Source organism: Fulmarus glacialis, unplaced genomic scaffold, assembly GCF_000690835.1.
Source record: "Fulmarus glacialis isolate BGI_N327 unplaced genomic scaffold, ASM69083v1 scaffold23469, whole genome shotgun sequence".
Lineage (NCBI taxonomy): Eukaryota > Metazoa > Chordata > Aves > Procellariiformes > Procellariidae > Fulmarus > Fulmarus glacialis.
Window position 1 is genome coordinate 1 of NW_009234230.1, and position 12,949 is coordinate 12,949.

General features: G+C 49.8%; 1 protein-coding gene across 1 annotated transcript; it reads left to right on the forward strand.

The window, feature by feature from the left end:
* Window positions 1–8: 8 nt before the first annotated feature.
* On the forward strand, window positions 9–8,698 carry LOC104082465 (GRB2-associated-binding protein 2-like; the record flags this gene model as incomplete). The annotated part of the gene is made up of 7 exons (XM_009585596.1): window positions 9–126; window positions 1,176–1,270; window positions 2,004–2,286; window positions 3,296–3,386; window positions 5,188–5,290; window positions 6,141–6,266; window positions 8,066–8,698. Coding segments are annotated over 7 exons (960 nt in total), but the record flags the coding sequence as incomplete, so codon positions are not given.
* Between the last annotated feature and the right edge of the window lie 4,251 nt (window positions 8,699–12,949).

Genomic DNA, 12,949 nt, shown 5'->3' on the forward strand with positions numbered 1-12,949 from the left:
AGCCGCGGTGGGGCAGCCCACCCCAGCGGCCCCAGCCCGGCGAAAGCTTAGGGCTGGCCCCCATGGCAGCCACCATTCCCCGAAGAAATACGCTGCCAGCGGTGGAGAACAGCAGGCTGCACCGAGGTAAATTTGGGGGTGGGGAACAGGGGGTGGCTTTGTCCTGTCTAGCAGCCCTGGATGGAGTGTTCCCACTGAGTTGCAGTTGGGCTGGGGTGGCTGCTGGCATCGGCCAGGGGGGTGAACACAAAGAAGGTCTCCCTGGGGAGGATTTGTATTTTGTATGCAATGAGCATGGAGAGGCATCCCCAGGGCTCTGCGCATCCGAGCTGCTCAGCTGGCTCTTGGCTGTTTTGTGCCTTGAACCAAAACCCCAAACCTGCTTGCCCATGCAGCCCTTCACCAGATTTTGGTGATTTTGGCCATTTGTAGCTTGCTTTTAGTTCAGTTCATAACCAGGGTTATCAGAACGCACTGGAGCTACCTTGGTTTTGCTCACCAGAGAGGGACATAATTTTGCACATCTCCAAGACCTGACACGCCCAGTGCAGGAGAGATGCCCTTCCCATTGGCCATGAATGGGCCATGGATGAGCTTGCCCTCTCCAAACCTTGTGCCTAGGATGAGATAGTTGCAAAGTAACTTAGAAGAGGTGGTCGGAGAGAAAACATACTGTAAATGATACACACAGCTCCCTGAAATGCCTCTTCCATCTCCTCCTACCTAAATACCAACATTTAGGCTGAGCTCAGACCCATGCTCAGCAGTAGATAGACCAGTCTAAAAGCTTAGCACCCCATCCTGACCTCATCCTCCCCTTACCAGAGGCTGCCAGCCCTTACACCTGCCGAGCGAGCTGTAACAGAGCTCTCTGTTAACCCAGTTTTGTCACCATGATCTACCTTATCTGATGTCTTCACCCCTGGGATTTTGCAGCACTTTGACAGAACCAGGTTAGGTCCGTGCAGCACGTGCTGTTGCGTTGACGCATCAGAGAGATGCTGATTGGGAGGGAGCATAACAGGGAGTCTGTGATGGGCTAAAAACCACATCTTCCCACCAGCGTCTCAATCATCAAGAACAGATACCGCCCTCCCAGTACCTGGATTTTGTTTTCAGGGGCCCCTTTTCTTAGCAGTTGCATTGGGACATGTGCATTTGTGGTTGTGTTGCAGCTTCTTCTTGCGAGACGTATGAATACCCCCAGCATGGAGGCGGCAGCGCTGTGCAGTCAGTCGAGTCGATGAACGATGGGTACAACTCCTACCTGGTGAGTTGGCCACAGTGCTATAGGCACTGTTTGCACCTTATAGATTCAAAGACAAGTCAGTTCTGGGTGGGACCTCACAGCCCAGTCCTGCAGAGCTAAGTCAAGAAAAGAAGGGGTTTTATTACTGATTTCTGTTAAAACTGTGGTGGCCTGCAGGGTAGAGAGAGAGGGACAACCACCTAGCCCAGCACCGCATGCAGAGCTTTGCTTGGGTGCTTCCACAGAGTGTGTCTGCCTGGAGCTTTGACCCAAAAAAAAAGCGCCCAGGAGCTTGGCTTCTCCAAAGCCTGGGATGCTGCTGAGATTAATTCTGTCATGTTGCCAGAACAGCCTCTTTTGTGCACTTTCTAAGATTTTCTGAGCTGGAAATGGCATTAAAGCAGCCTTTCATATTGCATTTTAGTCATGGCCAGAGCCCAGGGAAAAATTACTTTCCAGGTTAAGCATGCTTCTGCAGCTCACTCTGATCATGAGAAGAAGCTCAAGTCTGGGCAATTAAGACCTTTCCCTGAACTCAGGATGTTGCAACGTCTTGGAAACAGTGGAGGTAGTCCCTCTCAGTGCAAACTGATGGCCAAGGAGGGGACAGACCATCCCTTCCCTCTGTGGTGAGATTTTAGAGCTGGTCCCACCTCAGGTCTGTGTTCAGTGATGATGAGATGAAGGGGTTTATGGTGGGATGAGGTTGAGCAGTGTCTGATGCTCACAGCACGTCCTCCCGCTTGTCCCCCAGCAAGCCAAGGCAGCAGTGGCACGCTCCCACAGCACCGACTCTGAGGACAACTACGTCCCCATGAACCCTGGTTCCTCGCCCCTGATGCACACCGAGAAAGCCAACGACAATGCCCAAAATCTCTACATCCCCATGAGCCCTGGGCCGCATCACTTTGACCTGATGGGGTTGTCCTCAGCCACCCTCCCTGTGCATAAAGGAGGAGCCATGGCACAGTGCCATAGACGGTTGAGTGAAATCCAGCCCCCACCAGTCAACCGCAACCTCAAACCCGACCGGAAAGGTAAGAATGGTTGGTTGTGGGCAAATCTTTCCAGGAACCCTTCTATTCTTTTAATACTTTGGACTACATCTGTCATCTTGTGCACACTCAGTGGAGTCTTATGTGGGGTGTGCTTTGCCACCACCAGCACATCAGACCTTCAGATCTTCCCCATCCCCTTCCTCTTTCAGGAGGACTATGGTGCAAATGCAGCTTTCGTGGTGCTTGAACAGCCTGTCTCAAATTCCTGGCCTTTACAGGAGATACATGTCACAGGCAGGACCTCACCCCCTTTGCCTTCACCCCTCCCTACGCTCCACTCCAAAATCTCTGTGTTGCATTCAGGTGACCCAAATTTCTCCTACTGTTTCCTACTGGCTGGATCTAGACAGCTCTTCCCTTAGGGCTTTGCCTACATCCTCCAAATCCCTCCCCAGACCATTGCCTGACAGGTCACCAAGAGATGCTGAGGAGGAGGGCTCCCATCATTAGGGCGTCAGCACCTAACCCCATCAACGTGCTAGGTGAGAGCTGGGGCTGGAGCACAGCGGTCTTCTCTTCCACCTAATGAACCACCCGTGATGAGAAGCACTTTCATGTTACCCTGCAGATGTCCTTTCCCATTCTCTATGGGGAAGCGCTCTGGCCAGAGGCAGCTCAGGGCTGTCAGCGCCTGGTCTTGCCCCGTCTAATGGGTTATCACAGCTCCCTAATGAATGGGTTTATTATACCCTGGGTTTGGGCATTTTTAGCAGATCTCCATTCCCTGGGAGGCACATTGCCCTTTTGGGGCCACCCATCCAGTCTGGGGCTGTAGGTCAGAGGGGAAATTCACTGTTTTCCCCCAGTCCTGGCATAAATGAGTGCAGGGATTTTGGTTGGGGGTATTTGTCATCAGCAAGGAGGGCTGCGGGGCTGATTAGCAGAACGGGAAGCAAACAGCAAGTTGTTGGGGACCCTCTCATGCCAGTCGTGGACGCTGAATTGTAGGAACGCGCTGCTTCTGAATCAAGGCTTTTCCCTTCCCCAGCAAAGCCATCGCCACTGGACCTGAGGAACAACACCGTCATTGATGAGCTTCCCTTCAAATCGCCAGTCACGAAATCCTGGTCCAGGCCAACGTGAGTAAAGGTTGGGGTATGAATTCTTGCTTTGCTCCGACAGCAGATCTCTGGTCTTCCTCTCGCTGGTGTCCACGTGTAGCCACGCTGTCACCTCTGCCATGGATTAAACATCTCTGGCTGAGTGTAAGGGGGATGTCATCTGCCCTTCTGCCTCCGCTCGCTGCAGAGGTTTCTTCTGGCCCACCATCTCTTTTTGTTGAAGGGACTTTGGATGCAGAGTTGAATTTCCCCAAAAGCTGGATAATCCCTTCAGCCCTCATTGTGTTCTTTGTCAATTTTAGAAACAGGAGCTGCAGAGCTGGGTCATGCCATGCAAACATCTGCACTAGGATGAAAGTCCACCTTGCCCAACACCCTCCCCCCATCAGGGACCAGCAGGAGCTATCTGGGAAGAGGGGCATTTATGGAGTAATTCTTTCCTAAAATATCCTGCCACACCCTGGTGATTTGGGGCTCAGGGGTTTCCTCGGTCACATCATGGCCAGACTTAGGACCTGAGTCAGATGCTGTTGAAGCAGAGGGGCTCCTCTCTTGGAGCCCTCATGGGTTTAGTCAAGTGTTGTAAGAGCCAGAGTCATATTCCCCACATCACAGCTGGTGGCAGGACAATAAATTCGTTTAGGTCAGGATTTCACATGAAAGCCCAGCATGTGGCCGAGCAGCTAATTAAGATCCCTTGAAGACATTTCCTATTTCTGGGATCTGACACCACCCAGAGAGCTGCGGCTCTGACACAGGACCTGTGGTCCACCATCATTCGTGACCCAGCTGAGCCACCCCGACTCGGCCGCACTGGGGGCATGGGGCACGATTTCACATTCAGCTCTTCCCCAAAAAACCCCGCTGTAGTCTCAAAACGCAGGGTGACACTCACAGGGTCTGACCGAGCTGTATTTTGATTGCCTTGAAAGCAAAGCTTAGCCTGAAGGAAGTCTGCAAAATGAAACCAAAGCACTTCAGAGCAAAGTCTGCCGGCCAAAAATAACAGGATTCGCACAATTCCAGTTCTGCTGCTAATTCGTGGTCTGATGTTGTCGAATGAAAGGCAGAAGCAAAGCTTGGCTGCTATGACTCCTCTAATAAATTGGATTGTGTGGAGACTGACTGCAGGGCATGAGCCCTGTGTGCTGAAATCACTGCATCAGGAAACAGCGAGCGGGGTTTGATTGACAAGACGTCCGACCCCGGAGAAGCTAATGGATTTTTCCCTTATCGGCTAATCATATGACCCTGCCTTTACTGCAAGACAACAAATAGCTTTTTAAGATGCGAGCTTTAATGCCAGATGCTGATTGCATTATGTTATTCTGTATAATTAGATTTGGCCAATTGAAAGCAAGACGATGCCTCGGAGGTTTTGTTTTCCAGCAAAAAAGTCGGATAGGGCCCTGCACGGTAAACAAATCCTGGAGCTGCGGTGAGACTGGTGGGGAGAAGCTCCACTGAGGTTGGCCCTGCATCCTCCACAATTAAATATTTCCTGTGAGATAAAAGAGTTCATGGAGCCTGATTCGTGGAGCTGATAGCAGGAGAGTTATGGGTACATAACACCAAGCGAGGTGTTATGGAAAAGGCCTAGAAAGAAAAAAACGAGAAGACCAAACCCAGTGATTCTCTCACCTGTGGGAAGGTCAGGTTAGGAGAACCTCAATGCCACCAGCTCTTCTTCATGCCCTGTCCCCAGATCTGAGCATGGTGATGTTTGGAGGCATCAGGTGCTGCCCTCTCCCATCCCTCCTTGGCAATGGACAAGCAGCACCTGCAACCATCATTAACGCGTTGACCCTTGTCCTTACAGCCAGACCTTCAATGCCGGCTCTTTGCAATACTGTCGCCCTGTCTCCTCCCAGAGCATCACCAGCACTGACTCGGGAGACAGCGAGGAGAACTACGTGGCGATGGTAAGGGCCCCACAGCTAAGATATATGGACCTGGCAGGACGTATACGTTCCCCAGCTCTGCAAACACATTCCTAACTCATGACATGGAAGTGCTCAGATAGCACCGTGATGAATGTGGTGTAGATCTCACGTACATCCCTACATGCACAAAGCAGTGGCTTTCATTCCTAAAATGACATGTCTTGTTGGGGTTTTAACTGTATATGAGAGTAGGAACATATATCACCTACTTTGCCAGGAATTAAGAGGGGATAAAAACATCTATGGACTGCCGCAGTCTATTTTCCTAATTTAAGTTGATTTTTTTCAGGGTTTTTTTTCCACTAATAGCTGCTGTCATTATGTTTATGTGGAGGGCAGGGGCTATCGGAGCAGCAGCAGGGAGTGGCACTGCTTACAGGGAGGGGATTTTGTCTCTCTTTGCAAAGCTGCTGACTTGAAGCATATTTTTGAGGCTGTGTAACTGAGGGAGTAGAGGAAGTCTGGGCTCTGCGTAGCGTGGTTGTGATTAGTGAAGATCCCAGAGGTGATCTGGCCTCACTGAGGTGTGGTTCCTGGGAAATGCTGAAGCCCAGGTCTGATGTCAGGCATGTGAATAAAACCAGCACAAAGGCAGCAGAACTGCTCCAATACAGAAAATCAATTTGTTAGCACAATATACAATATATATAGTCCCCCAGCAGTTCTGCACACCCTGGTCCCAGAGAAGCAGGTGAGCGCATATCCAGGCTGGGACCTCTTTTAAAAGTGCCACTGAGGCGTTTCGTCGCCAAATTTGTGTTAATTCCTTTTTTATTTCCTTCTTCTCATTTTAATCCTCGTTATCTCTCCTGTCTCTTCCCTGCATTAGCAAAACCCCATTTCTGCTTCTCCTGTTCCTAGTGGCACCAACAGCCCAGCGCCTAAAAAGAGTTCAGGGAGCGTGGATTATCTGGCCCTGGACTTCCAGCCAAGCTCACCAGGGCCACACAGAAAGGTACGGGGGATTTTATAAACTTCTGATTAAAAGTGATGCATTTTTTAAGGATTTTTTATGCACATTGGAAACAGCGTGGTCCAAAGCCCTGGGCAGGGTTGGTAAGTGGCACAGTAACCTCAGAGGAGTGATTTTTCCTGCAGATCCGCTGCTATATTTATTCTAGGTCAGACTCAGTCTCTGTTGCATGTCTGCAGCCTTGCTGGAAGTGTCACCAGAAGCATGGATGTGTAGGGGTTCAGGGATGCTGATGAGACCAGAAATTCAGCTGGAGATTGTATATTCCAAAGCTGTCAGGAGGTATCCCAAGAAGTATCAGAAAGTGTTTTTTCCTCCTTCAGAACAACAGGTCCTCAAAACCAGACTTGGGTTTTCCACTTGAGATATTTTCAGGAGCTCATTCAGAAAATGCTGGGCACCTGCCTCCTGCCAGTCAGGTGCTTTTAAAGGGTGCCATTTGGGCAGGAAAAGTACGAACTGCTTTCAAAAAGTGAAACTGATGTTTAAAAGCTAGCTTGTGTTGAGCTGATCAAGCCATTGCCCAGTGAGAAACAGCTGTGGGGAAAAGATGGGTCAAGAATGGGATGCCTCCGCCAAGTGTCATGTAGAAATGTGGAAGGGGAAGCTCCTAAAGACCCAGATGTTGGTGTCTTTTCTCCAGGTTCATACATGGGGGAAACAAACACCATCTTAAAGTGAATCATAGGAAAATAGGGCAAGGGAGGACCTCAGGGCATCCCCACATCCAAAGGAAACCATCCCTCCTGATATGACAGTTGAGGCTTAAAAGTCTCATATGATGGAGATTTCACAACCTCCCCAGCAAGGCCACATACCAAGATGAAGAGGACACCCAGGGTTGACAGAGTGGGCTGGAGAGGGACCAAAGGCAGGTCCTGCTGGGTGCCACCCTGAGCAAACTGGAAGAGACTGGCTCAAGCAAAGCAGCGTCTGGGCGAGGGGATGGTGAAGGACAAGGCGTTGTATAAAGCTTTGTGGGAACCACCTGTGAGTTGGCCTCGACTTTCTCAAACACCGCCTCGTTTCCTAGACAAAGCATCCCACCAGTTAGGTCTTTTTATTATTTGACAGTTGTCCCTTGATTGTTTCTTTCTGCCCAGCAATATTTCTGCAAGTGTTACCAATTTAAATTATACCCCAACCTGGAAAGGTGATTTTAGACCATTAAAAAACATCATCTGGCTCCAGTTGCAAGCAGCTGGTGGGTCCTCTGGAATGCTTGTAGAAGCAAAGTTCCAAGACTTAAGAAACTGTGGAAAAAAGTATCTCCTTCTTCCTCAGCAGGTCTCCTGGGTGAACCTGCAAACATATCTGTTGTTTTGGGGATGAAAATAAACTAGTGCCATAGGTGTGTAGAGTCAGCACAGCTAAGAGGGATGGAGCTGGGATTTTTATGTGTATCTAGCAGGGTTCTTGAGTTCTTTACAAGAAAATGAGCAAGATGCAACGCTGAATTTGCAATATCAGCAGTTAGATACCACGATTGCAACCAAACATTCATGTCCCAGAGTTGGTGGGAAGGGAGAGACTCAGGTGCTGTTTCTACCCCCCCGTTGCACTGCAGTCTCATGCAAGCAAGATGCAGAGCAGACTGAAATCTTTCATCCAAGACCCTTTGGGAGGTTAGAGGGAGGGCGATGAGCTATGGAGTCTGCAAGAAAGCAGGGGACGTGTCGGTGGACTTGCAGCACCCACGGTGCTGCTGCGGGAAGGAGTGAGAGGGAAGATCAGGGAACTGATGAGTGACCAGGCGGTGGCCGTGTTTCTCCTCCCCGCAGCCCTCCACCTCATCGGTCGCCTCGGACGAGAAGGTTGATTACGTGCAAGTGGACAAGGAGAAGACGCAGGCGCTGCAGAGCACCATGCAGGAGTGGACTGATGTGCGGCAGTCCTCGGAGCCCGCCAAGAGCACGAAGCAGTAGCGCCCGGGGCAGGCAGCGAAACAGGCAAATGTCTCGGCAGTTTTCTCCAGCTGGGGCCCCGTCGGGCTGCCAGCTCCACTTGGGCTGGATTTCTAAGACTTGTCTGCGGAGGGGAGGGGGTCTTCGTTTTTTTTTTTTCTTTCAAGACAAAAAGAAACTTAATTTCAGGGGAAGACTTGGCGGATACTGTTTGCCAGTGATAAAGACCAATTCTGTTCGGTGGCTAGGTTTGTGCTTCAGCTGCTGGATGCACTATCCAGGAACTTCAACTTAGCAATACCAGCTTTCACCCTACACATCTTGCTTACAGCTATTAAAGCCACCTTGTATGTGCTAACACTGCATCATCTCTCCCCGTCTTCTTCCATACTGTACCCCCAAACGGTGCCATGCAGGTTTGCAGCATCTCTCATAGGACATCATTCCCTAGCTCTGATTCCCCACTCCTTATGATTGCCCTCTTCTCTGCCTCTTCCCAATCCCAAAACTGAGCAAGGACCATTCCTTTTGAAATCACTTTCGTTGTCCCATTTCTTGTAAATAATACGTTCAAAACCTCTGAGGGCTATTCTCCTCCTGGCAGAACAGCCCCCATGTTTTTGGTTGTGGTTGTTAACCTTCAGGAGCTTGAAGAGCATCCAGACTGTCCCACTGAGCTGACTTACAAGTCCACGACTTGCCCCGTCATACACACACATATATGCCAGCACATACTCACACACATGCATGCATGCATGCAGCAGCCAAGTTTATTGGGGTGTCTTCTGCTGTTGATGCTCTCCAGCATCTCTCAAAGTCAATGGGCTGGAAAGATTGGCTTTGGATGGCAGAATTTAAGCCCTGACCCACTGCCTATCTGAAACCAATTGCCTGTGAATCTGGCCTTGAGATCCAAAATCTGTCCTTTGTGGCATCAAAAGAAGCCCATAGAGTGAGAGTCCCACATCCGTGGCCCTCATGAGAAGCTCTGTGGTTGAGTATGGGGAGCGCAGGGAGGCTCTGGAGACCCTGTATATCTGACTGGCGCGAGGATGCGTGACAAGGAGGGAGCGGGAGGCTGTTGCGAGGACCGGGAGAAGGCGGATGCTGTACTGCAGAGGTTGGTCTTGGGTGAGGAGGTCCGGTGGGGTGTATCTTGGAAGAAAGGAGTAGAGTAATTGAAATGTTGGTTGATGGTGAGGCCTTAGGTTTGGGAAGAGACTGGTCAGGAGAGTCAGGGCAAGCTGTTTCAAGATTAGCTTTAATGTAGCATTATGGTTGGTTTGTGGTGGGTGCAAAGGGCTGGGCTAGATATTTCCTCCCCATCTTCAGCAATGTTTCTTCAACGCAGAAATGGGGCTTGTTGACGTTAACGACCCTAGGCTCTAATTATGGATGGGAATCTGCTGTTGCCCCTTGCCAGCATCCTTGACACATTCCTTTGGGATTCCTCCCCAGGCAGCTGCCAGGCGCAGAGAGCCGAGAAGGAAGAGACGGTTTATTGCAGAGATAATAATTCATGATCTCATGAAAACAGGAAGGACTAATGATTGCCATGGAGCAGCCTGATTGCCAGACAGCGAGCGCTGACACGGATAAACAGGCTGACTGCAAACCGAGAGCCAAACGAAGGAGACGGTAGAAAGATTAGGTAATAATATTTATTAAATAGCTGGAGCTATTCTTTCTGCAAGCTGAACCCCTCCAATGCCACGGGCTCTACATTCCACCAACACCACCAAGTTGTATTTATTATTGATGCTTAAGCATTAACACATTTGTTTAAGCTTGGCCTGAGTTTGGAAAGGGCCAGATGTCACCCACACGGGGATAGGATACCAGTCCCTTAAGGGCTGCATGCTGGTAAAATAAGTCTTGAACTTCCAACACCAACTTATATTTTCTTCCTGTGTGCCATGAAAGGGAAGGATATTAATGGAAAAGCTCTGACAAACCTTTTAAGATGTTGAAGTGTTGGCCTTTTACAGGAATAATGAAGCAAATATCCTAATGCTCATAGTAAAAATAATAATAATCTAGGAGAAAAAAGAAAAAGACCCAAAGGGGAAGATTTAGCACAGCCAGATGCTTTCTGAAGGTTGGGGAGTGTCTTACAGCCTGCAAGGGCCTTTGCGTCTCACTGGGGGCTTGCACGCTTGCATGGTGAGATAATGAAATTAAGACCAGAGTACAGTGCTTCGTATTTCTATAGCCCCTTTCATCACTGCATCTCAGGGGAGACTAAACATTGGGCGTTATCCAGAGCCCACTGAAGTGTGCGTTCACCCGGCTGGGAGCGAGCTCCCCATCCCCACCGAAAAGCAAATGTGACTTAAGCGGGAAGCTGATTTTTTCCTATCTCATCCTCTAAAGTGCTAAGACGGACACAAAGGAAGATGAGGTTGGGAGAGAAGGGTTGTGGTGCACACTGGATATATTTCCATGCCAAAATTGTGCTGTTCTCCTCCTATCACACTAAAACGCTGCCACCTCTGGCGTGGATTGCAGCAGCAATTTTGGGAATAGCCCTTTATGCTGCTTTGGGTATGTCTCAGTAAAACAGTGCAACTATTCTCAAGATGAAACTGAGCCCAGATCCAGGCCAAAAAAATCTTGAACCGGACCAAAAGCCTGGAGAAATCAGGGGACAAACCGTGCTCGGATTGAGTCTTTTTCTCCACCTGGGAGATGGGGAGCTCAACAAGTCCCAGAAGTACCCTGAAAGTGGACCGGCGAGGGGGAGGCAGCAGCAGTAGTCATTTCTGATGGTGCAGTGGCTTGAGAGACAACACAACGGGTTGGGATGCGTTGTACTGAGTCAGTGCCCTGTACTTCTGCACTGGACTAGGTGCATCCAGCGCCCAGTCCCACATTTAATCCAAAGCATTAATTAGGATTGGAAAAGCCTTTCATGGTACTGGAGAAACTAGTCCTTTTTCTCCACAAATGTCTGTATGTGTTCATGGGGCAGGCACTGGCGTGGGATAGCTCTTTTCCCAGGCTCAGCCCTCCTGTTCTGATGATTTGCTTTCACGAGCATCCCCAGTAACTGGCCCTTTGTGTTTGGCAGACCAAAGGCCAAGACAGCCCAAAAGTAGCTATTTTGCAACTGCTGGTTGCTGGTCCCACCCTGCTTTGCAGTGAGATCTATGTTTTCCCAGAAACAGATATATTCCTCCATATTTTTTTCTGCTGAGCACCAAGCAAATGGCCCCTCCAAACTAAGTAGCAGCCCATAGACTCCATGCATTGCCATGTAGACATGACTATATCAAACCCTTCCTGAAAACCATTAAGTAATCAATGGCTGCAGTGGAAATAGTAATTCCTGATGGTTGCCGAGCTGATTACAGCAGTCCCTGATGATTAATGTTTGTGCAGTATTTAGTCTTAAACCATATTGAAAAGCAGCTGGTTTAATTACACGGACTGCCAAGAACTTTGTCCTGAAGGCATTGAGTTTATCACATCCACTCTATACTTGGATGCTCAAGTATGACTGACTCTTTTGTTAGAAATAGGTATTTTAGGAAGCTGAGAACATTGCAAATGAGTCATTTTAATTGCAATTAAAATGGCTTGAGTCTTCACGTCAGAGCCTGCTCTTCAGCTCTACGGTCCCTTTTAAGAAAAAGGATGTGCTTGCATGTGTGTGCGCGCGCGCTCATGGAGAAGGGTTGGCTGTGGGACAAGCATCATGACCTCAATATTTGGTTTTATGAAGTACCAGGGCCATGGCTCAAAGCTCTCCCCAAGCTTTAAAATGACTAAGCTGGTGGTTTTAAAGGCAGAAGTCTCCAAAAGGGTGTATCCCTCGCTGTGCACGTGCGACTGCTGCTCATGGTTCCTCTGTCTGGTGAGATGTGTGAGCTGCCTTGGAGCTGGTTTGCTCTGAACTGACATTTGAGTGTTCGGTGGGAAATACATTTCCAGCTCTACATGGATGCCAGGCTTAGGCTTAGTCTCAAGTCGGAGAAAGAAAATACATGAGTGCAGTTATGCCAGGGCAAAGCTGAGTGTCTGGCACATAGGGCCAAATCCAGAGCTGGAACCAAAAGGTAGCTAAGGTTTGGGTTGACTGGGGGCTAACTGGGATGGATTTGAACCCAGGGCCACCAGCTACTGACAAGGGTTATATATGGGGGAACGTGAGGTTGGGAGGAGTGAAGGCAGGAGTTTGCCAGCAAGATTTGAGTCTTGGTCCTCACCATGTCCTCCTTTGGCGTGAGCCTCAAGTCAGATCTACAGAGAAGGTTTGTGGGTTGTGGAGAGGGGTTTTGCTCTGTAAAGGCCATGCACTGGTGGGAGGGGACCTGCCACCACTCTTGGGACTTACCCAGGATGCTTTGCCCTCAAGGGAGTCATCCTGCCTGACAACATGATGTCTTAGCGCTCTGGCTTTCAGGGAGCCCCAGGCCACGTGCCCAGTACTGAGCTGGGCAGGAGAAGCCGTACCAGAAGGGTGGTGGGGATCTGGCTGTGCTGCAGGACACCTTGCTCTGGGGCTCCCTTGGGCTGATCGTGGGGCACCAGTGCCATGGCTTCACAGGGTGTCCCAAGAGGTTGTGCCATCTCCATTCTTGGAGCTTTTCAACACCAGACTAGCTCAAGCCCTGAGCCAGAGGATCAGACCCCCATGGCTGACCCTGCTTGGAGCAGGGAGTGGGACTAGAGACATCTCTCCCCCCCTGATTTACCCTGAGACCCTGTGCTACCAGGGCTGAGCGGGGACTCCTCCATGTGAGGGAAGAGGCCAAAGGC